The following is a 26,175-nucleotide window of genomic DNA, read 5'->3' on the forward strand; positions in this document are numbered from 1 at the left end:
AATTATAATAGAAACAGTATAAACATTAATCTTCTGATACAAAATATTTTATGAGAAAAATATATTGATTCACGTATTAACACTCTCACAAACTTTGCATATTTATGTGGTCTATAGGAAATTAATGGATCTGTGCATGTATAGAAAGCGAAAAGAATAATATTATTAAGTTTGCAACCCCAATTTTTTGTTCTACAAATAAACTTTCAAAATAATATTTAAAATGAACTAGGTATGTTACAAAAGAGAAAGTGATGTAATCTTTTTTCTCCCCACGTATTAAGTTGCTCAAACAACAAGTCGATAAGAAGTTTTGTGATGCAGAAAATGCCATAAATATGGAAGTCTTTTAAATCCTAATGACTTTTTTTTTTTAAATATTAAATAAAAAATTACTCTAATAATATTTTAGAGGGTTTAAACTATATTGTCATTGCAAAAATTCAAGAAAAAGTCGCAATTTACAGCTTCATTTAATAACTTAAAATGCCCTCCGAATTGGCTTTGACGTTCTGAGTCAATAATGCCCCTTCTAATTAATAGATAATTTTATTTTTAAACGTGAGGAAGCTGGAACATTTTTTATGTATTAATGAAAAAATATAAAAATGGATTGAGAGCATCAGTTTTCACGAGATGAAATAGTTTGTAGTCGCTAATTAATAGAATATGTGATGACCTGCATATTTTTGTAGCAGTTTTGGGCAAAAACTCACCCTTTCTAGTTGACAGATAATATTTTTAAAAGCACCTAATGAAGCTTGAATATTTTTTTATTCATTAGTGAAGAAAATATATAAATTAATAGACGAAATCCGTTTTTATGAGATAAACAAGTTTGTTGTCGCTAACAAATAATAGGATTATTTCTTTATCTTTAAATTGGCCTAGACGTTTTCGGCCAAAAATGAGTGTCAAGTTTGTGTTATGCTCATTCTTTTCGGGTCACTGATCCTCGTACAATTAACATATAGGATGGTGTAGGTGTCGTGATTTGAACTACAACAGTCCTAAATGTAGAAGGACATAATTTGAGTAAGATAATAATGTCAAATTTCCGTGCTTTATATTTAATACGCCAGTCAGTCTTAAGAAACCAGTTCTTAGTACGAGCAATTCAAGGATAAGACGGATTAAACTTTTGACCACGAATCTCTGGATTCCTCAGTGAATAGGCAATGGATTTTAATAGTTGAGGTATGTATTGGAAGAGACACACTATATACAGGGTGTCCACGATAAATTGGAACTATCTTAAAATTCAACCTGCTTGATAAAAATGGAATTTGGAGTGTATTTGTTAATATGAAAAAGTTAGACATGATATTAAAAATAAATTTATTCAACATGTCCTCCCTCAGCAGCCACCATCTTCTCCATCCTGCCCCTAAAGGATTTGCATTCCCGGATGACTTCCGCGGAATCGACAGAATTCCACTCCCTCGTAATGGAGCACTTCAGGGGCGCGATGCTCTTGTAGCTGACCTTGCACACCTCCCTCTCCAACTTCTCCTAGTAATCACACGGATTGAGCTCGGGTGAGTTATAGGGCCAGGTGTTGCGATCCCAGAAAGTGATGTTGTGGGAGTTGAAGAGCTTAATGGTCCTCATGGCGATGTGTACAGGCGCTGAGTCTTGTTGGACTATGAACTCCCTCCCAGCAGCCGTATCATTCATCCAGGGGATGACGAACTCCTCAATGACTTCGCAGTACCTTATTGCGTTAACCCTTTCCTTGGGATTGAAGAAGAAAGGAGGCATCACCTCACCGGTGCTGCAGATGACACCCAGGGGCATCACGGAGACCAAGAACTTTGTGGGGAAGACCGCAGGGACCTCTTATCACTCCTTGGCAAGCCACCTGTATTTCTGGGCGTTGTAGCTTATATTAACAGTCCAGTTCTTCTCGTCGGAGAAGAAGATGATTCTTCCTCCATGGCTCTTCAGGTCATTGAGGATACGCTTACCGATGGTGTGCCTGGTGGCCTTCATGTATGCTGTGAGGATGTGCTGCTTGGCCATTCGGTATGACCTGGACGGTCCTCATTCATAGCCTTGGAGAACAACTGCTAGGTCACTCTACGGTTCTTGGGCAACCTGGACAAGGAAGTACCCGGGGAAGCCTTCATGGACTTCAGGAGGCCTTCAAGGAAGCGGGGAGGGCGGATTCGGCCACTTCTCATGTTGTGGGATTTGCGGCAGACCTTCCTCTCAACCTCCCTGGCAATGAAGACCCGGTACACCGTGGTCTTGGGGTAGTTAAGAAGCTTGTAGATAGCGGAGTGCTTGTGTCCTGCGCGAGCCAATTCGAGGATGGTGTCTCTCCTTGCTTGTTCCATGATGACTATTATTTGTTGTCAAAACAATTGTGGTGGAAGTTATAGTGTATTGTTCACGCAACCTTTTAAATTAGTATGATTTAACCCCGAATATCCACATTATGGATCTGGATGAAGTTTAAAGTAGTTCCAATTTATCGTGGACACCCTCTACAACGTAAGAGCCCCTTTTAAATTTATATTTTAATTTTTGTTAGACTTTGTAACATACCTAAATGAACCTACCTATACTGAACTGAAGTAAAGCACCCTCCATCCCGCCAAAACCTGACATAATGAGAATAATATTTTTTAATAATTTAATCTGAATCTAAAATATATGTAAAGTAAATTCAAAATATATTTTTAAAAAATCGCTCCGATATGTTGATTAGGATAATTTACAGAACCATATACTATTTAAGCATAATATACCACAATTTTACATATTTTGTGAAATTTTCTCACCCTTATCCCTTTATTTTTTAACAAAGTTGTTGTAAAACATTGAAGAAGAGCACTAGATGATATGATATATTATTTTGACCTGCTATTTATTGTCGCAAAATTTTATTTTGATATAATATGTAAGTTAGTTAATATTTGGATTATGCACTGGACATGGCCGGGTTGGCCTCAAAAATATGTTTGGCAGTTTTGGGGATGAACTTGTCTGGCCTAACGCTTTATGACAATCTTTCAGGCCAGAGCTCTATAAAGGCGCCTGCAAGCGTGACGGATAGTGTGGCGACTGATCCCAAACTGCTTCACAATGTCCTAGATATCATGGCTGACTCGGATCAAAGTTGGAATCTACAATTTTTTTGTTTCCATCTTTGTCCAGCAGTAAGATATATTTAATAGCAAAATCTTGTTTGAAAGATAACTAAAACAGATTTTCAATTTTGAGTCAACTTGATAATTGAAACTTTCTACACTTCCCAAAAATACAGTTTAAGATCTGGTAAATAATTTATTCACCTACCTGAGTATTTGTGAAATAAAAAATACTCTTGAAAATATAAATTTTGAACCAAATCCTTCATGTAAAAAGCAACAGCTCAAATATTAAGTAAAGGATACTTTTTCTTTCTATTTATAAAGTCAAATAATTATTTTATAAGAAACTCATCTAAAACAAAGTTGACTACACACGCAAAAAATACAAAAAAAACAAAGTGAAGTACATCTGTTTCAAAAATGTACTTGTACGAAGTATGTCTAGCATGATTGAGATCCCTTTTTTCCCTTGCAGTCTTAGATGAAGGCCCGGGGAAATGGATTCATACAAAAGAACAAGAATTCCCCCCCTCTCCCAATAAAGAAATTCCCCCTTTGACTTTCCCAGTAGTCAAGAAGAGGAAAGAGGGCGCGAGGAACATACAATATGGAAGAACAGAATAAGAGGCTACTGAAATGTTAGTTAATTTTGGATGTTATTCAAAAAAGGATATCAAAGAGTGGACAAGATAAGAAATTCGTCATAGGTAATATCCTTATACTCCTTAGTTATTTTTATTACCGTACATATTTAAATAATTAATTATTTATATCCGGAAAACAATCATTTCCATTGTGCTATGAACTAGACATGCTGTTTCGTTTCACACCCATAATTATGCACATATTTGTTCTAGAAAAAGAGAAAATAGAAAGCTTGACTAAATAAAAGTAAATTAGACTAGTAACTTTTTGGGAAATCTATCTAATCGATTCCCAAAAAAGTTTTTCTACGTTTAAAAAAAAATCATCATAGAAGTACGTTAAAAATTACTATCAAAACTTTTTGCATTTTTATTACTTTATTTATTTAATTAAAAGTCCAGTATTTGTCGAATTTTTGGGTTGTACTATAAAATAAGTAAAAATTTAGGTTAAAATAATTTACTTAAAGCAAAATCGATGTTTTAATCCTACTTTAGATTTTAATGTATACTGGAAATTTCAAACTCATCCCAAATTTTACCATTTCGAAAAATGAACTTTATGGTTTTGTATATGTAGTTCTGTACAATTAGCAATTATATTAATAGAGATTGAAAAATATTAGTATAGACACAAAGGATAATGTTTATTTTTAAGCTCTCTGTTAGCGACCATCCTTTTTTAACACAGTTAGTATACTTGATAAAAGAAAACTTCCGAAAAAATATATTTTATTACATCATGAACAAATAAACAATTATCATTATTACGTCATATAAATTTTGTATCATTTAAAACTATTTCATCCATTTTTATAATCGTTAATATTTATTAAAATGTTCAATATATTTGTATGATTATAAGAAATCGAGAAAAAATACATTTAAACAGGAAATAATTGATAGTTCCTATAGTAAAAATCTTAAATTAGTAACTTAAAAAAAAAATGTCTATTCAATATTTGAAACTACTTTACACATATTTTGTTGACCAAATGAGTACCTTTTAGTTTTTGATGCGGTTGTGTGTATTGTATAGATACATTAAAACAATATAATAATTTTTAGCAAGCGTTGTACGGCTCAGCTCTGACATTGAGAAAAGTAAAATTGAAGAAATGAAAAGGATAAACAAAAGAAGGTTTATAAGACAAATATTTAATTAAATTAACTAAACTTCGATTAAAAATAGCAAATATAAAACCTAAACAAGAAATTGAAGAAAAAATAAATAATCGTATATTATCAGATTAAATGTTTTATGAGCATTATGAAAATCAATAAAATTTAGATTCAAAGGAATAAGAAAATAAATTGGGAGTGTATATAAAACATTCTAGTCACTATCGGAAGGTTAAATTTTTTTCTTCACGAATTCAGCTTTAGGGTTGAAGCAAATAGTCTTCTTTTTCAAAATGGAGGTTTAATTACTACTCTTCTTAAAAAAGTAGAAAAAGGAGGAGTTATTCAAAGAAAAAGCAAGACCCTTACAACATTGTATTAATATTGTTTTTTCACTAGATTTGATCATTTAACTATAAATCAGCTCATTTCTCAAATCAAAATAAAATTTTGTAAGAACTAAGAATATTTTTGTCACTCAATGATTGCTTGAAATCTTTTGTAGTTATGAAAATGTTTTATTATACATTTAAACCACTCAAAGATTGGTTAACATCTATTAAAAATATTCAAAAACTTAAAGTTGAAAATTCTGGAACGAAAACATACATCGAATATAGTTAAAATATTCGATAGTAAATTTTTATCAGGTTTTTGTCAACTAACCTAACTGGATGATGAATCTTACATTTTTATCAATACCGTACTTGTAGCTATTAAATTGTAACAAATTTTGTCTAATTAAAATTGTGGAAAGAAAAAAATAAGTTGTAAATTTAATAAAATTTGATATATTGACCCAAGCCTCAAGTACCTTTAAAATTAGATATTGTCTCTAAAATATATATTTTTTGAATTGACTTGTGAAATTTTAATACATTGAAATACTAAAAATTAAATTAAAATACATAGAAAAAAATAATCATATTCAAAACTATGAAAAACATTGAGTTTGTTAAAGATAATCAATTTTTTTAAGTAGCTTATATTTGTATTTATATAAATGATTCCGTGTAAGTTTACTTACAAAGACCCTTTTCATGAAATTTGCAATAAAATAAATATTTAATTAACTACCTTATTTATAACGAGTGTTCTTTTATAGGTTTTTATGAAAAAAAGATTTGTATGGATAATTGTCAATAGATACTATTAGACCCCTTAAGACTAACTCTACTTAAATATAAACTAGAAGCGTATGTTGTCACTACATGTAATCTGAACTTTTAGCTCCGTTTAAAATCAAGCCGTGCTATAGAAAATGGGGCTCCCTGTTTATTTGCAAAAAAAAAAAAATAATGGCAAAATAATAACTGACTCTCAAAAATAAATATCCAATAAATTTTCATATTAATTATAATACTCCATTTCTATAAGATTAGAATGCAACATATAAATTATTTTCCCTTTTATTGGAGTTTTATGACATTTATGATATTATCTAAGTAATTATTAATATATTATCTATGGGTTTTTTTTCCTAGTATAATACCAAACAAGAATGGTACAATTTGATCATGGGTTACGTATTTAAGGATCAGTATAATTTTTAATAGCCTTTTTAATACTTTGTTATTCTTGCTCTTAAACTATGCATACTCCAGGAAAAAAGGTATAGATAATATCGTATTGCACTTGCATATTTGTTATAATACCAATGCATTTTATTTGCATTTAGGTTATTAAGCATAAAATATACGATACATGATAACATTGTATACAAGACATACATACAGAAATGTCAAATAAAGTATAATGAAATAGAATACATAAACAAAAAAAATTCAAACTATAGTCATAATGCCTAAACTAATTCCGATAAACATTAAACGTCTACAGTTTTTCAAAATTATGTCATTACTTATCCAAAAACTTTTTACCGCCCTCTTCCATGTCAGCATTTGACAATTTTTTTTTCAGAATGATTACGTAATTTATGTTTGAAATACCATAGGTATTCAAAGGGACAGAACAATAAAGAAGTGTGTAGAAACAGTTTATGGAGATGAGCTGGGTATCTGACAATTTTTTCATTATTCCGTATCCGTACCTCCGTACAAAGAGTTTGTGTTGTTCAGAAGCCGTACCTTCGTATCATTTTTCCAAATAGTGGTTTCGTATCACGTATCATTTTACTCTCATCTGTTGTACAATTGTTTCAAGTGATAGTGTGTACCTAATACAACCTGAACACTTTTCTTCAGAGTTTGTGACAAAAGTTTCTTATTTGTTCTCTTTACAGAAGCAAAAAGAAAAAGAAAAGAGACAATCATTTTGTTCATGCCAGCTCTTAACACTACATCAGTGTATATTAATTCAATTTCTATTTTTTTTAAATTGGATAATTTGGAATAAGTAAACTTTATTTTGATAAACTTCATAAGTTGGGCATGCTTTGAGTCAAAATTAACAACATCAGACAAATAAGCAGATCTATGGCAGCTTGCATGTTGCCAAAACTCCTCTGTTAGAGTTATTTATTGAGCATGCAACTTTAGCAACACCATTTACATTTACCCTCCTATTTATCAGTGATGTGTTGCGAGTCAACTAGGCTCATTGAGCTACTCAGCCAGTTTTACTTGATAATAGTCATGTACTAAAGCTCTAAAAAACCTTACTACCGATCACAAATTTCAATTGTTGGAGGTTTTTACGTATTATACTAATACAAATATAAAGAGGTACAATTTGATAAATAACATGTAATATTTGATACGAGCTTAAATTCACTTGAGTCCGTTTCCTTTCTTTTTTTCAGATGGTGCCATAGGAAATAGGACATAACAGGAGTGCGTTATAGTGGACCATCTGACAGTATTCTTATTATTATCGAAGCTATAATTGTTATTATTTCATTCTTAAGGAGATAACATCTAAGTATAAAGTAATTAATAGAGCAACTGCTTATGAAAGACAAAGACAGACGCTGAGGATTTGTTGGAGAGTTGCAAGGGTATGTTCTTGTTGGACTCGGATTAGAATTGAGGATTAATGTCATAGTCATTCCTCTCTATGAAATTAGTAGACAAGAATTGAGATTTGAGTTTATTTCCTTCCTTTTATAGCTGCTTTATTGTAGTAAAACGTCTTGACAGCTTAGCTGCTTTTCTTCAAAATATTTTTCAAATTGTTAGATTTACCATGACATTTTTCATGTGTGTTTTATTTTTTTTGGATATGGGTAGGTGATATTTTATTCAACTTAATATACTCTTCAATTTGATAGCAATTAACAAATACCCCTTTAAGGTTTTGTGTCATTATTCAAAACTATTTTGTTACAATGTCCAACTTCAAATGATAGTATAAGAAAGTTGTAGCAGCTGGTTTTTATATTGGGATCTACGCCCTTGTTTCTATATATGTTTATGTAAAACAATTATCTCATGTAATGTGACTTTTTATACTTTTTTGAGACAATGTCGCTTTATGTTTTGGAACAAATTAACTTAATTAAATGAGCAACATCTTCAACAAAATGAAACGCAATGCAGATCTTTTCATAAAGAAAAAAAAATTTTTTTTTAGCCCAAAATAAAAATGTGTAATAGAAAGTACACACTTAATATAAGATAAAAAAATCAACTTTGAATAAAAAACATTTGCATATCCCTTACATTTTTTGATAAGTAAATGTGACATTTATCAAGATACTAATAAAAGATACAAGTGGGGTTATTATATACATAATTAATCCCCTAAGGGCTAAGTAATTATTAACACTTTTCGATTTTCTATTCAGAAGTGTGAACAGATGAAAAGATCTTTCTGAGATATGCAACATATGAAGTCTCATATGTTAATATTAAAGACAACATTTATCTAAAAATGATGAAAATACTTCTTTCCAAAATAAATCTTACATTAAAATATCCAAGATTATTTGTGAAGTTATAAAAACTATAATTTTCCGGTAAAGAAAATAAAGCAAAAAATAACGTTGTAACCCTGACAACTTGAATGACGTTAGTTAAAAGGAAAGGTTTAACATTAATAAAGTTTTATTAGACTAGCTACAAGTAGCTATATGAGGGCGAGAAAGGAAATCATCACAAATTTAACTCTGTATCTACTAAAGACTTTTAAAGAAAGAACTACTCCAATACTGATCCTCAGTTATACTCTAAGTTCAACACTTATAAATCCCTAAAAAATACTTAGTGTTACTCATATGCATCCATGAGTACTTTAGTCTTAGATGTTACTTTTTTAAGAATTATAGAATATTGATAACAGCTTTGAATAAAACAACACTGCTCAAATTGAAACTTTAAAAAGTGCGGCACTCATTTCAGTTCATATTTTACAATTTTAATTATTACCTTTAATTTATAGCTTTCATTTAATATATAAGGCTTCATATGTCTCTGATCCATCATATTACTTTTCCTTAAAAATCATCCGTAATTCCCGCTAAATAAAAGATGTGTTCTAAAGGGTTAATCTAAATAGTTTTATATAAAATGGAGGATAGTTTATTGTAGAGTACAATATTTAAGAACCAGTTAACTTTGGGATAAACAATTGCAATTTTAGTATCAAGAGAATCATTTTAATACGTTCACTCTACCACCTCCCCATTCAAAAAGATAACAAATTATATCTCAATTATATATGTTGATTATACAATATTTATATTGGAGATCCTTAATCGGCTGTTTTTAATATACATGAGCGATAAATTTCATTATTCGGTATTCAACTCTAGTAAAGCTTTTACAGCCTTAGCTTCAAATTCCTTGACTTAAATATTATATTTTCATTATGAACATTAGGAATTAATTTAGTGTATTGAAATAAATTCCGAATGACTGCATGTTCTTTTTTATTTCATTTGGGGAATAAAATAAAAACATGTAGATAATTGCACTATTCATTTATATTAACAAGAACGGACAAACATAGTGTTTAAAAAACGGATTTAATTTCAAAAAAAGAAAAACAATCGGAAGGACATTTCGGGAAATATTTTAAAAATAAATAAATACTTTTATAGCAAACCAGTATTTAAAAAAAAAATTGAAGTAAAGTTGGTTAATATGAAGCTCAATAAAATACCTTTTTATTGAAGTTTATAATTTAGTCCACCATGCAGCCATTGTGATAAAAAAAACTACAAATATAATATTGTTTCTAATAAAGTCACTTATTTTATTTATTTAATATATTTAGTTAGCTATCTGTACTTTTGACTGAGTCCATATATTGAATATAAGTTTTTACCATCAGTTTTATTTCCAGATGTATTCATTATTTGATCTATGAAAAAGTAACCACTAACAATTTAGTATCTACACAATGTACACATATGTGATTTTTGACGTTCCTTTTGGAATAAATTATTTTTCTCTTACAAAAAAAAAAGATTTTGTAATTATAAAATTTGGTTGCTGAGTATCTTTCAAAATAGATGACTTCCACTAATATAACATCATATGAATACGTTTTATTATTTCTTATTAGTGCTTTGATCGTTGATTTACATAAATGAAAGTATAACTTGTTCAGCCGTGAACATATATTAATGATATTTTATCAGTTGGGTAGTGTGACGCATATTTTAGAACAGTTTTTCTCTGGTTTTGGAAGAAAATATGAAATATGTAATGAAAATTGCTTTACACAAAAGTGTTATTCTTTTTATAACAAAGTTCACTTTCACTGCCACAAAACACTGAATTTTTAAAAAAAGGGTCATTTTAATTATAGCATGTTCTTCAAATTATGTTGTTAAAACTGTTTTCAAAACAGATAACATGATATTTAAAATGTCAAAATAGAAGAAAACAATGGAATAGAATAGATAAAACTTTTTGATTTTATTTTATTTGGCTACAACGATGAATTATTTATAACTATTTTGCAAATTTTCATTTGCTTAATGCATAATTATTATATGAATAAATTAATAGGTAATAACAGGACTAGAACCCTAGATAGTACAAAAGCACGCAAAAAAAAGTTTAAAAATAGTAAAATATACTTAAGTATTACTAGGGTTGTAAATCATAAGCATTTTTAGTGTGCCATTTTGTTGTTGTTGACAACAAGAACAGTAGTTTCGTATTTTCTACTGATTTTATCATTTCCTTTCATTTTTAAGGGGGTGTAAAAATAAACTATCCTCTTCTACACCTGTACAGGGACGTCGGAAGTAGGAATGCAGCACCGTCTCTTTTTTTAAATTTTTTTATCAAAAAAGAAAAAAAATGCTCATGTTTTACGCTGATGATTTGTTGTGGAGTCCTCAATCGACTTAGAGTATAATTGAAAATCAACATTAGAGCATTTCTTGCTAATTTCTTTGCTAGATACAGAGTCTTTTATTTCACAGATACCTGCAATTAACTTAATGAAAACCTGTTTTTCTTCCAAAATATTCATTAAATTTGGACGCAGAAAAAATTGTAGGGGTAAAATCGTTGTATATATTATCATTGTGAGACAAAATTCTTATGAGTATTATCATCGCGAAACATCATTGTATGTAATATAAATACGAGTAATTTCAGCGCCAGACAATATTATTGTATGCAATTATATTATGTTCAGACAATCAAGCTATTGAATTATAAAAAAATTCGACCATAGCCTTCCTGGAGCATTATACACCCCTTTTAATATCCAAAAATACACCCCAGTCCTCAAATTGTACATGTGTAGTGCTGGACCCCAAAAGAATTTAAAATCCCCAACCGCCACGATTGTAAGCATCAACGATACCTTCCAATATGTTCTAATACACATGTACCACGGCGGGGCCTAACGCCAAGGTTTGATGAAAATTGGTTATACATTTGAGATAGTTTTAAGGCTGGCGTTAAACATGAAGATATAAAAAAGAAGAATTTAAACTGCTTTGGAGCCTAGCAGCTCAACTTCAGAGTCCGTGGGCTTGGGATTATTACAGGATATTAGAAGAGATCCCAGATCCTCGGAAAAGTTACAATGGTAGAATTTCACCTACTTTGAGGTACAGTAGTTCACGAGCACAGCCTCTGAGTGAACTATGAACTAACTTACAAATATATTGCTTCGTCATGATATTTACTATAACAATTTTGTAATCCAATGATAATTTATACCGAAATTTTACGCCGTAGAGATGTTACCTCCACAAATTTGCCGCAAACTTTTTAAAGTGAACGCTTTTTTTTACATAATGTAAACCCTTACAATTTTCAAACCTACGTATTATGCGTAGATATGATGAAACCAAAATGTGTTTCTAATTCATAATATATGTGTACAATAAGAAGACTGGTCCCATTAATCATGAGTATGTTTTAACTATAAGAATATAATCAAAGTTACGTAAAATATAATTAAGGATGTTATTTTCTTTACATGTCAAAATGAATACATACTCTTTTATCTATTTTCCATTCTTTCAAATAATTAATGGCGTGTATAAAATAACTCTAAATTGTAATTTGTTTATAAAGATGTCTTAAAAGCTTCATAAATTTATAAATATTGGATTGTCTTAAGAATTTAGAGCAAGAGAAAGCTATTCATCAGTTGGAAACACAAGAAATTTTTTAAGAGTAAACGATTAAGTAAACAATGGTCATTTTCATCTTCTTTTATTAAAAGCACTTAGACAAATCCTTAAGAATTTGTTTATATACCTCATTGAGTCCAATAGATTTGCTTCTGTTTATTTTATTTAAAATATGTATCGTTTATTTAATTAAGTTTGTATTGGTGCATTTTCATTGGCTCTGTTGGATCCATCAAACCAAGCAACAACTCAAAAGATCTAAGGTAACAATGGTTTGATTAAGGCTGTTAATAGATATATAGTACAGAAAACGTGGGAAAAGTTACACAAATGTAAAATTATAAAAAGATTTTCTCTATTGACCCAATTAACCACTTTTTCCATATCTATTACTGCAACTTAAGCTATCAGACAGAAAGTCGTTCAAAACATATATTTTTTTTTAAATTAAACACTTTTGAAAAGTTCTAATTAAATAATAGAAAAATAGTATTTGACCCTTGCCTGAAATTTAAAGAATTTTGTTTGAAGAATGAGATTATTTGGTCTTAATAAGTTATTGTTTTGGCCTTTCGGGCATTGTTCTACGGCAAATCCGAGTAAGATTATCATGCAGCCTTAAAAAACCTATTTTGTAAATTTTCTATAAGAAGTCGTTCCCAGACCTGAATTTAGTTGAATAGTGTTATAGGTTTAATTTTTTCCCTCTACTCATGTCTTTCTTAGGGATGATATATTCGTAAAAAAGCATTACAGCTTTATTCTACTAGCTCCCTAAAAATGTCCTATCCATTTTCATCTTTTGATCAAGGTTGTGTAATGTGTGAACATAATTTAGATACAGGTTTTTTGTTTCATTATTTTTTCAAATGTCTTTAGTTTATTTCTTTAACGATTCTTTAATCTCTCTTTGTTATAAAATCACAGCTACATTGTTAAAACTTGAAATTTTGTTTTAAATTATCATTTCTATAATATGTAATCACTCCTAAGAAAAATGATTTTTAAATTTGATTTTTTTAACTTTTTTAGCATGACGATAAACAATGCCATAATAATAAGCCTTAGTGAAAATATATCATAACCCGAATTAAAAAATATCGCTATTAAAATAAATATACTCCCAATGTTCTTAAGAAATGTTTTTTTTTTGTTTTTTTTTTGTGTGTTATTAGCAAACTCAGAAAAAATACAATCACATGTCTCAATTAATATTAGTAAGAGTAATTATTAATTTGAACTTTTTTTTAAACTACAACAATTATACCAGAAAATAATAATCATTAAGGTAATAAATTATATGTAAAAATAGCCCATATGATATGGTAAATTTGAATTACTTTGTGCATAAATACTATTGTGGAAATTATACTTCTGATAGAAATATAAGATACCTAAGTCTGATTGATTCAGTTCTTCTAGTCTGAGTCTCACACACACATAAAAAGCGTGGAGCGTATTAACATTTTTAATGGCAAGTTTATGATACAGAGTGATGAGGCCTAGTATTTTGATTTGACATAGACAGTTGTCGTTCTCTCCCATAAATATGGTATGCCTGTTAAATTCCATCACATTGGCTGACAGGTATGACTACCGTATGCTCATAGAAAACCAATGAATTCATTCATTCTAGGTAACGGATATTTAATAATTTGGTATATATTTTTTGATTAAATGTGGATTTTAAGCGCCATATTAGAAGTTCATATATTTTTCAAATGGGTTTATTTTAATGAACCGCATAAATTGTCAATCCATTACTTACAAAATTAGTTAATTTAAATTATATATTTCTTCTTTTTTTTCAGTATATTTTGATAAATGGGTTTCTTCTATATGAATGATTGAATTTTTTTCTGACAAGTAATTTGTATATTTATAGAAAACCTCCAACTCGATTCTCCAAGTACCTTCAATAAAAAAATACTTAAATTTACACACAAATATCTTGATTAATTGCTGTACGAAGGAGAAATAAACATAACCAACAATAAACAAGTTAATTTGATTAGAAATAAGTTTATTTGGCATTTAGTTGATATAAAAGTTACATAAAGATTTAGAAAAAAATAATTCATATTTTCAAGCTTTTTTCCCTTCGAAGTCATTATTTATAAAACCCATCTGGATGGGGCTTATTTATGTATTCAAATATCTGATTTTTTATGATTTGTTTGATTGGTAAAACAATGCGTCTAATTAGTATTCTCTCAATTAGTCTTAACTTCCGTCTTTATATGATGAGTGTTTAAACTAAAATTGCAAACACTACTTTCAGAACCTTTAATATAGAGCGTTTTCATCGTTATAAAAGTAGGATTTTTTATTAAAAATTTTTTTATCTGAATATAAGCTATAGGCAACAATTTTGTAGTAATTAATCAGTGACGACAGAAAAGGATCTCTATCACATTCTGAGTAATGAACGTACATATTGCTCAAAATACAATGTATTACATATGTATTCAAATATCTGGTTTTTTTAAGGATTTGTGTATTTAAACAATGGGTTTTTTTTATAAGGGAGGCTTCAATTTTTTTTTTTTTTTTACATTATGGAAAAAACGACGCCAAGTTTCCTTCTTTTATTTGACATTTTTTTATTGGTCATAATGTAAGCAATTTTATTTAACATTCAATAATTCAAAGAACACAATAGGTTACGAAAACAATTAAAATCTTGAGAAAAATGACCTAGTAAGAAAAAACAAGATTATTATACAACATTTCAAACAACAATAGTGAAGGACTATAAGTAATGCTAATTTGGTTAAAATATTATAATACAATTTCACAATGGGCATAATTCTAGTAATGTATTTTTTCTTTGATAGTTTGTAATGTATAGATAATATATTACGCCTTGGTTATAATTGCATCGATTTTTTCGTTGTTCGAAGTAGTTAAAAAGTCTTGTTTATGTAGTTGGTATTTAAAATTTCTTCAAGAGTTTTCGAATTTCATTATAAGTGATATCTAGGATTTTACAATCCCACAGAATATGGTCAGTCATTTCTGCTGTTGTTTTACCCAAAAATCAATTAGATTTGCTATTTTTAAAGTATTTGCTAGCAACTTCAAGGGTACCCAAATAAAGCTCTATATTTTAACCCATCTCGGGGGATATCAACAATTTATTTTTTAATTGCTTGATTACTATGTTTGGGAGTTCTTGCAATATAACGACCACATAGATAAAAGATAAAAGGAGTAAGAGTTGCGCTGTGTAAATATTTTATTAGGCTTGCAGTAGTTAGCATGCTAATTTTAATTATAAAAGGAAGTACGGGTGTATATTTTCATAAAACTGATTCATAAAATTGAAAAGCCATTTTGGTTATCAAAGAATTTGGACAGACGACATCCGCTGCAATTTCCGAATCACGACATGTAGTACAGTTCACTTAAAATGTGACTTTTACAGGGATCTCCCACTCCAAAGATAGATCAACTTTGTTGATGATGATAATCCCCACGTTATTGTAAATGGAAATTACTTTTGCACCAGGGTAACATATTTTTTCTGGCCTAAATTGCCGGGTATCGACTGGGCAAACATGTGGCTTAAACAAGAAGATGCCACTTGTAACACAGCAAACGTTCTAATCGATTTATCGCGAAAAAAATTTGGTGATTGTGTTATTTCGAATAATAGACCATTTGATTGGCTGCCTCGATCTTGAAATTAAACGCGTTTGGATTTTTTTCTCTGGGGTCGCATGAAGTCAAGGTTAGATGAGCTCAGAGAAAATATACGCAAAATTTCTGCAATATCAGTCAATTTATTGGAAAAAGTTTTGAAAAAATGGGTTCAGCGATTGGACTTCTTTAAACGTGCTTGTGGTGGTCACGCTAGACAAATAAATTGTAGTACATATATTTTTACCTTATAATTTGTACTGGAATAATAAATTTGGCAAAAACTTTATCTGTTGTGGCTTATAATTAAAAAAAAATTGAAGCACTCTTAATGAAAACCCCTTTTATTGTTATCATGTATATTATGAATAGATTCATGGTAAAACTCTACATTTATCTAATTTCGATTATGTTTCTCTTTTCTTGTCACAGAATTGAATTATCTTTCCGCAAAGGAATTCGAATATGATTGGGTACGTATAATAAAAACACTAAACTGTATCCTTTATTATTTTTATTCCTTTTTTATGACAAATTTAAGTCATGAAAATACTGTAATTCGATTTTTTTTATATATCAAAATTAGTATTACTTTTTCTATAAATAACTTATATTAATCAGATAATCTACTACATACAAAAATGTAAAAGTTGTGTGGTTACAGCCTTTATTTTTTCGGTTTCGTCTTATAATTTGACCTATCAGTCCTTTGGACAATCCTCATGACGGCATGTCCTTCGGACTGTCAGTAATATACTGATTAAAAAATAAACAAATATAGTTGACTGATGTCATCCGGGACCGAATTTTTTAAGTTTTAGGACTAAACTGGACTGAACGGAGCAGGACTGCAGTCATCAGGTCTAGATAAGGACTCACACAACATAATGTTCAAGTCTATTTTGAATTATTGTCGACAAAACAAACACATTATATGTTTTATAGAGTAATATACAAAAATTAAATAATTGGCTGAAAACTCAATATTTGGTGATAATGATTTGAAATTATCGTAAAAATTTTACACCCTCATATAAAGGAGGATTTTTTTTGTATCTCACAACAATTACTCAAAATAGACCAAGAACAATGGTTTTTAATTAATTAGGAGTTGAACAATGACCTAATTTTACATAAATACTATTTTTTCACTTTTTTTTAATGTCATAGATACATAATATAAAGAATCTCATAGTCTTAATTTGGAGAGGTTCCATATAAAACATAGGACGTCATCTGTAAGATCAAAGAAATATATGTTTATGTATGAAGATATTCAAAGCGGAGGAATGAATTTTAAAATTAACAGAAATGTTTCAAAATTTCTTACCTGCTGTAACATTTTTCTATAAACATTTAATAATGTTTTAAAAACGCCTACCATTTATGTACTATGGAAATATGCATTGTGTCGATCAAAATATATATCAAAGAGTATATATATATTTATACTATGTAGATATATATTTCCAAGGAATAAAATGCAACGCTTCAATAGGTAGAATCAAGTTTTATTTGTTCAACTCCCCTAAATTTATAGTAGCTACCTTAAAAATATTTTATTGGAGTTAAAACAATTAACATTGAAAACAGTAATATGAAGCATAAAATACACCTGTAAATTATATATTTGGGAAATAAAGCTGTTTTTAGAGCTAGTGCTAGGATTTTTATTTTGTTTCAGTTTACAGACTTACATTATCTAAAAGTAGAAATGCAATCCAATCTTTTCCAAAATTAATAAATAATTTAGTTCATTTTCAATCAAATAAAAATTTCTTTTTTTTGATAACCTATTCTTAACATTTTTGGATCTTTTTTTCTAAAATGCCTGCATATCTAAATCTTTTTTAAGAGAACACATAAATAATCAAAAAAATCCGATTCACATTATCTGTGATTAGTTTTTTGTTGGTCCTTATTTAGGACTGGAGACTGCAGCCTCGTCCAGTTAAATCCTGCATATCAGTCCTAAAACTAATAAATTTTAGTCTTTGAAAATGTCACTCAACTTCATTTCCGTTTGTTTCAAGTCAATTCTTAAGACAGTCTTAAGAACTGGCCTCAAGAAATGAGAGGAATGATCCTATGACAGAACGAATAAGTAAGGATTGACTAAACCCTATCTGGTTATGTAATATATATTTAAATATTTCTAGCAACATAATTTCTAAAAATTTAGGGATGTGTTATACATTATTAAAGGTGTATAAGTCATATCCTAGAAATCTAGAAAGGTTGTTCCTAGTTGGTATTACGAACAGGATTTTTTATTACACAAAGCTTTCTTCATTATTATTTAATTTTTGAAGACAGAACATCTAAGTATTAAGTAGAGTGGACATGTTTGTAATGAAAAAACTAGCCTTAAAAATTAGAAAAAGGAAAGATAGATGTTGTATGTGGTGTTTATTATAGACTGGGGTTTCTTTAGCTTCCAAATAGTCAATCTAGACATATAGACAAAAAAAAATAGCCTTGTCCTTATGAGTAAGGTGAGCAAGCACATTTTATGGTACCGCATTCCTTTTTTGCACTCTCAATATCGTATTATCTATAGCTCAGCTTTTATAATGCATAGATATAGAGTCCAAGAACTTTATGTGGTAAAATTTTAGACGTAAAATTCTTTTTTAAGGCAGACTTTGCCATACATATATTCGATTTTAGTTAATAAATATAGCATATACTATCATTTTATATCTACCACCCCCATCAGTCTTCTAAATTCTTGACAATTAGCATTGTAATTCAACATACAAAATTCGAGAACAGTATCTGATGAATTCGATCAACTTTGGAGGAGAAAGGAGTTGACAAGTTGTTTAGGACTTTCCAAGACAAGCAATTCACTCGACTTGGTTACCAGTCTAGAACTGTAAATGGCATGCTTTTTTATTTCAACGAGCTCAAAAATCGTTTTGTTAAGCCAATGAGAATCAAATATTACCTTATATTTACACTCATACAACAGAAGTGTTTGAAAGAGTGACATTACAATAATGAAGACATTTGATCATAGAGAGACTGAGAGGACGAAGAAATATCAAGACGAAGAAAAGATTTAATGATTTAGTTTATCTTGTTAAAAAAATGCAAAGAACATAATAGTCATTAATTACAGGACAAGAGTTAAATGATTTGATTGTGAATAATGCTTCTAAAGAATTGAAATTAGTAATGAGTAACCCATTCAAGAGACGTAATGACTAGATTGGGACTCTATAAGCCCAACAAAGTCACCAAAAAACACAATGAGATACAAACTCAACACCCTGTTGGATCCGATACGTAAAGCAATATAGATAATGGGAATGCTGAAAAATTGCGGTGCTATAGCTGCAGAAGAACCAGAAGACAATAAATACCATCAGGAGTGAATTCCCTTATCTCAAAATAACATTTTGGCAATCATGTGGTACATTTGTGGTCAACTAAAGTTGTACTCAGGGATTTTCTTGGATTGAATCGTGGTTAGTAACATTTGGTTAGGGTTAAGCATAGGAATGACCGGAAGTAAGTTCGTATTAAAATAAATGGTATACATGATGTTCATAATCAACAAATATTAAAAATTCTCAAGATTAAAGAAGATTTTCCAGTAATAAACAAGACCGATTAGCAGTCATAATATTGCCATCGATTTTGTAAAAAATAATATCCAACAGAATTGCTCTGGTTTATTTTTATATAATATATAAACCAAATAAAGAAAGATAAGAAAATGACCAAAAATTTATTAAATTTATTATTTATATTTACAAAGTATGCAGCAGAATGTGGACTCGAGACATGGATTTAGAAATACATCAATAATTTTATACTTTCCATAATAAGCAAAAAAATAATGATAACAAAACATGTACACAAAGGTTTTTGCAGAACTTTTTTCACTAAATATGGTCACCTTCATTATCATTCATAGCCTTTACACGTCGCCTGAAGACTACGTAGGAGTTGGTGACAAACTCCTCTGAAAAGTTGTCCCATGCAGCCGCTATGGATGATTTCAGTGAGTCCCTATTTAGGTCTGAGATCATATTGGTTTCCCTCTCCGCAGTGCCTCATATTTAAAAGTCAAGACGGTTCCAATTTGGTGAGGAAGAGGGCCATATCTCTTTGAACCAGAATCGAGAAATGTTATCTGCTCAGAACTTTTGACACTTGGCGGAATTGTGAAAGGGGCAACCATTCAAAGTCCACATGTAGTTACCCTCGGGTAGTTGGGCATCAGTCATGGCAAGATGGTGTACCTAAGCACCTTATAGTAGGGATCCTGGCCGATTTTATGTCCAGCTTTTAAAAATAACGTAGGAATCTTTTTTCCATCAGAAGCTACAACGCCAAGAACCATCGTTTGGGCTGGTTATATTGTTTGGTCAACCTCTTGAACCTCTTTTTTTGTTTCAGCGAGCAAGTGGTCGTTCCAGTGGTTGTAAAATTGATCAACTGTGAAAATCTTCTCGTTTAAGAAAATTTTACAATTACTTTGATCCACGTTATGATTTTCTTTGAACTCTTGAGCTTTCAGAAGCTCTGTCAGAATGAGGAGATGAGTACTTGTGAAAGACTAATCCCAAATTGTACTTTATAATTATCCTGATGACCATAAGAGCCACAGCGAAGTCGTTGGTGAGGCGGTTAGTAAAATCATCCTTTATATTCTTCTTCAAACTTAATAAGAACTTTGTATCCCTCTTTAAATTAAACACTCCACTTCTTGACATCCAGGAGAGGTATTTTCCATTTTTTTTCTCATCTTGGCTAACTTAAAAACCAGGCTCCTAGAGCATTGAACAATATCTGCAATGTTCATCACACTAACTCTAGCATCTATGAGATCTGACATGTGCTACCCTTTTGCTTGTTGCTTGCTCATGATGATTAAATAATTAGTAATGTTTGTTTATTTAAAAAGGATAGCGGAAACACAATATCAAAAAATAATCAGTAATAAGAAAATAAACATAAAATAGCAGTCTATATTTTGCTGCCCTACCTTATATACGTATTTTACCAAGGCTTAGAACCTACCGAACCGCGGTGCAAGCCTGTAACGAACAACCCCTAGTTTCTACTCTTCATAGAAGTTGATATATTTTTTTTCAATATGATAGTTGGGCCAAGTTGGGCCAAGTTGGGCCCATAACACTAAGGTCTTGTAGTCTTTCATAACTAATTGTCAGGCCTAGTGGAATTTCCTTTTTTTATTTTCACGAGGAATTTTTTTCCTTGGAGAGGCCTCTGATTTGTTTTTAATTGTTTTACTGATTTTTTAAAAACCATGTAAACTCCTCCTGTGAACTCGTCTCTCATATACCCACAGTGGTCTTAGTTTGCCGTGTGAGATGAAAAAATTAGACCCAAATCATATGTCTTTATTTTGGGCTACAACCTGACCTAAATGCTCTGACCGAACCAGTTAAGAATTGCATTTTTAGTATGAAAATAATAAATGCATATTAACATTATACATATATTTTTGCAGTTCTGGTGTTTAAAATTTATTTTTTAATACTTGTCTACAGTTTTTTTCTACATGGTTTACTTTATATCTATACTTTGTATCGGCTATTGATATTGCATTTCTTAATTATTCATTATATGATTATGGGTTATTATTTTTTAGCATTGTGTGAGACTATAATATAGAATATACATATTATTGCGTAATATCTTGCATAAGGCAGCAATTTGATTCAGATTGTCCCTGTTCAATTGAGTAGCTGCTCACAATACCAAATAAATGAAATTTATAAATAGAAGATGTTAGAGAAAGTTGAAGTAACAAACCTCATCCAACCCCTTTTTTTATTATTTTCATCTAGCTTTGCCTGAGACCCACTAACTCAAAGATAAAAATATAAATTCACTGGAATTATGCATAAAAATACTGGCAACTACAATTTATAATTTAAGACTGTTGATTTTAATTTGATATTGTAATAATAAATTATCCGCGGCTTGCCAGGCCCATTCATCATTTTATGAAATAGGGTATTCTACCTGAGGTAAGATTGTAATCTTCTATGTATTTATTCATTTCTAATTGTAATTGCTAAATATTTTGATTAAATTCGGGACCTCACGCCGTTAAGAGGGAAAAAATACAGGCCACGTTCCAACAAAACTACAAACTGTATTGTTAGAAAGGAGAAGTGGTATTATGTCTAGAAAGTGCAAGGTTAATATAAATTCAAGTTTATGGCATCATGTAATTGGACTTGCCATAATTTTTAATTTGATACATCGTACCGCATGTTGATCAAGACAGACGGATTTTGATGTCATTGACTGTAACATCAGTACTGTAAAAGTAACATTCAAAGTAGGTGATATATAGCTACTCTTAGTTTATACCCTTTCATGATACAGTTAAAAGCGTGATAGAAGTCAAACATTAGTTGGAAAAGCTTTATGGTATGAACTTGTAATACAAGATTATGGGTTGTATTTCCATTAACGTTGGACAGTAGCCAGGGGCATGATATATTATCTGACCTATAATTAACAAATAATTATTTACATGCAAAAAGGTATGTCTAAAAAATTTACAAAATAAACTCTTCAAATTGTTGTCCATATTTAATTAGTGCTCTATATGTTAGCCCCCATCTATGTAAATAATTATACCCATAATCAAGAAAAAAGATGTTATAATATTCGAAAAAAATAGTCAAAAGTCAACCCCTTCCAGACAATAAGAAAATTAAAGTCAAAATAAACAACGTTAATATTTTCCCCACGTTCATTATTCATTTCTTTTCCATTCTACGTGCATTTGTTTACTAAATTTTCCATTCAATGTTTAAGCCTGATAACTGAGTATTACAACAGTGATAAGGAAAATGATAAGTGGTAACGTTAGTTGTGAAAACTTCTTTTTTTCGAGGAATCAAAGGCTTATTTAAAAAAAAAATGGACCATACAATTTGTCATAGTCTCAAAAATCATTTTGGTTCAACTTTAGTTTTCAGTTCTAAAAACTTAATTTAAAAATATCATAAAAGCATAAGTATGAAGCAAATTATTATATCATTAAAAAAAGACTTTTAAAAATTAATAATAAATTTAATTGTGTGTCAACTTCCCCACATTTACAATACACAAAAAGCCCCTTTAGTAAGTATTCAAAATAGAGTTATGCCAATAAAAGTTATTTATAATTATGAGTTGGGTATATGCATACATGTAATTTTATGTTTGCAACAAAATGCATTTTTCACATACACAAACATATTACTTTGCTTGTTCCCTCTAATCAAGTTTTATATACTCTTTTTTATTTCATATATATATAATGAATAGAATGCAGCAGACATTTGTGTTATTCCATCAAAAGCGAATCCAAGACCGTCAAAAAAGAGATTTAATCGTCGAAGCATTTCGACGAGCAGACAAAAATAAAGATGGACAACTCTCGGTGGATGAAATATTAAGTATCTATTCCGAACATGGAATAGAAAATGTGAGTAGGGACGATATACAAAGGCTTGTAGACGAAGCTGATAAGGATGGAACGGGGGAATTGAGTGAAAAAGAATTTATTAACAGCTCCAAGGCTTCCTCAGGCGTAAGTTGCGTGATTATAAATAGCTCAATGGTTCCGTTATATTATTATACTTTTCTAACTTCTGATAAGTATTTTTTTTATTCAACCGATATTATAGGTTATGGAAGCACAGGAAGGGAAATCCCCCAATGAAGACGAAAATCAAAATACGTCTCAACAGAACGCCCATCATCATCATCATCGACAAGGTAAAAAAGCTGAATTAGCTTTTCGACTCTTTGATAAGGATAAGGATGGCTTTATCACAAAGAATGAAATGGAAAAGTTATCTAAGAGTTTGACCAAGGAACAAATTAACAAAGTGTTTGCAAGGTTTGATAAAGATGGGGATGGAAGACTCAGTTATGCTGAGTTTCGAAAAATGATGAATCAATAAATTATATAAATTACACAATAAATTATAATAAACATAAGTTAAATTTCATTTCTAATTAATAATGTCTCATTTCCTTATTAAATAATTTACAGCTAATCATGTACTTTTTTCTCTATTTCATAGTAATTTAAGATTTACATTTCATAATATGATATAAATATACATTATATTAATCTACTGTTATTTGCTTAAGTATAAACAATCATAAAAAATCCATGTAAGTTCTGATTTATTACCTTTAATCATAATTTTAATATTGCCAATCTTAGCATAAATTTTTTTGAGAATCTATTTTTAATCTAAGACCATTCCAATCAAATATATTTCACATATAATCGTATGTAATTTTATTCCAATACTATATTATTTTAAACTTTTATGTCTCATTGGTTGAAAATCCATATAAAAATGAATTTTTTTGATGTCTATATTTCACATTTACTTTCATGTATATATGTAAATAAATATAATTAATTATGCCTTCAATGTATTGTTTCATATGCATGCTTCATTAATAAGTCACATTTAACTATGAAGAAAAACTTATAAACTGTACAAAATGTATGAAAAATTTGTTCCAGCAAACATGATTTATATACAGTTTAATATATTATAAGATCTATGCAAAACTGTCTATTCTGAGTTATTTAACCAGGTTCTCAACATATTTTAAGGGGATTTAAAATAAGTAATAAATAAAATATTCAAAAACAAGGGTTGCGACTTCATAACTTGTATTTACATTAGTTTTAAAATTAGAGGATTTTTTTTTTAATTTTAATTTCTGAGTTTTTCTATATCTTAGGATCATGGTCCATATTTTTGATTTTATTCTTCATAAAAAATTTACTCAAACCTCAAATCCCTTAGTTATCTTACATTAAAATTATGAATGCTATGTACCATAATTTTGTAATTCACAAAAAATAATTTATATTTGCTTGATGGTTTGTGAGTCATATCCAAGACCTTGTTGGTTTGGATCAAGACTTTCATAGGAATAGTAACATCCCTATTGACATCTTAACCTTGATTTATTGAATACAAGAGGTACGGGGGGGGCATTAAATGATATTAAATTGAGCAAATGCGATATAATGAATTATCCTTTCAAACAAATATTCCTGACATATTTCAAAGTTAATGAAAGTTTCCCTTTTGCTTCAGCTTTATTCCTTAGATAAATATATTAGGTAATGGTTTATCTACATCATTCCTATATATTTTGCTACGGATTACTCTAATTTAATTTGTATCTCAAGGTTCTTTGACAAATCTCTTGGTTTCATTTTCTATAAGCAATTCTGAAAGATAATAATAATAATAAACTTCATTCAAAAATACATATCAAGTAATTAAGTTGAAATAATAAAGTCTATAAATTTCTTAATTAATCAACAAGAAAGAATATAATTATTATAAAAGATAAGATTTAAAAGTTTTTATTCTATTCCAACGTCAAAAAATTTGAAAATTAGTGATTAATAGAGTTGATTAAGTTTGCTTTCAGTTAAAAAATGAAATAGCTTAAATTAAAACGTAGGTTACGTATTTAATTGATTGAGGCTCTTATAGACTTATTTATCGTTAATTATTTTGAAGTAGTTTCGTATTTACATAGTCTAATTCATCATTCAAACATTGCTTTTTAATGATAAAAAATTGTCAAAATACATATACCAATAATAAGTAATCATCTCCTGCGAATTAATCCACTTTACACTAGTTATTTTAATCACAAAATTGATTTTTTATTCGCTTTACGTGTCTATGCATAATACATACCACCGTTCAGGATAAGACGGCCTCTTACCAGTGCTGTTACAGAAGAAAAATTAAATAATTCGTGTAGTAGGTATGTTGCAAGAATACATGGATAAGTAATTTGTTTGATTACCAATTAATCGGTAGATTATTTATTAATTTTCTAGTAAACACTTAATCCAGTCAAAACAAATTTGGTAAGCGACATTTATATTTATAACATTGTACAAGTCCTAAATATTTTGTGTTGCTCTTAATTTTCTTATAATTCTTTTAAACCTGAATATAAGTAGCAATAAAAGTATCCCGAACAGTTTTATCGCCTCTTTTTACCAATAATTACAATAAAAAATGTAATATTTAATACTAAAACGTCTAGATGGTCATTTTGACTGATTTGTCCTAATGATATACACCAAATGGCAAAATTAGTCGTATATTTCAAATCC

At 29.5% G+C, this 26,175-nt stretch overlaps 1 protein-coding gene across 2 annotated transcripts; it reads left to right on the forward strand.

The window, feature by feature from the left end:
* The first annotated feature begins 3,667 nt into the window (after window positions 1-3,667).
* LOC121128418 (uncharacterized) lies at window positions 3,668-24,591 on the forward strand. Of its 2 annotated transcripts, XM_040723997.2 has the most exons (4): window positions 3,668-3,805; window positions 16,446-16,486; window positions 23,322-23,586; window positions 23,684-24,591. In XM_040723997.2, the coding sequence occupies exons 2-4, from the start codon at window positions 16,479-16,481 to the stop codon at window positions 23,960-23,962; spliced, it is 552 nt and encodes a 183-aa protein (XP_040579931.1). In that variant the 5' UTR covers window positions 3,668-3,805; window positions 16,446-16,478; the 3' UTR covers window positions 23,963-24,591. The 2 variants fall into 2 exon arrangements, with proteins under 2 accessions (XP_040579931.1, XP_040579932.1); XM_040723998.2 differs by lacking the exon at window positions 16,446-16,486 and having other exon boundaries at window positions 3,678-3,805.
* The last annotated feature ends 1,584 nt before the right edge of the window (window positions 24,592-26,175 follow it).

The sequence above is a fragment of the Lepeophtheirus salmonis genome, chromosome 13 (genome assembly GCF_016086655.4).
Source record: "Lepeophtheirus salmonis chromosome 13, UVic_Lsal_1.4, whole genome shotgun sequence".
Classification (NCBI taxonomy): domain Eukaryota; kingdom Metazoa; phylum Arthropoda; class Copepoda; order Siphonostomatoida; family Caligidae; genus Lepeophtheirus; species Lepeophtheirus salmonis.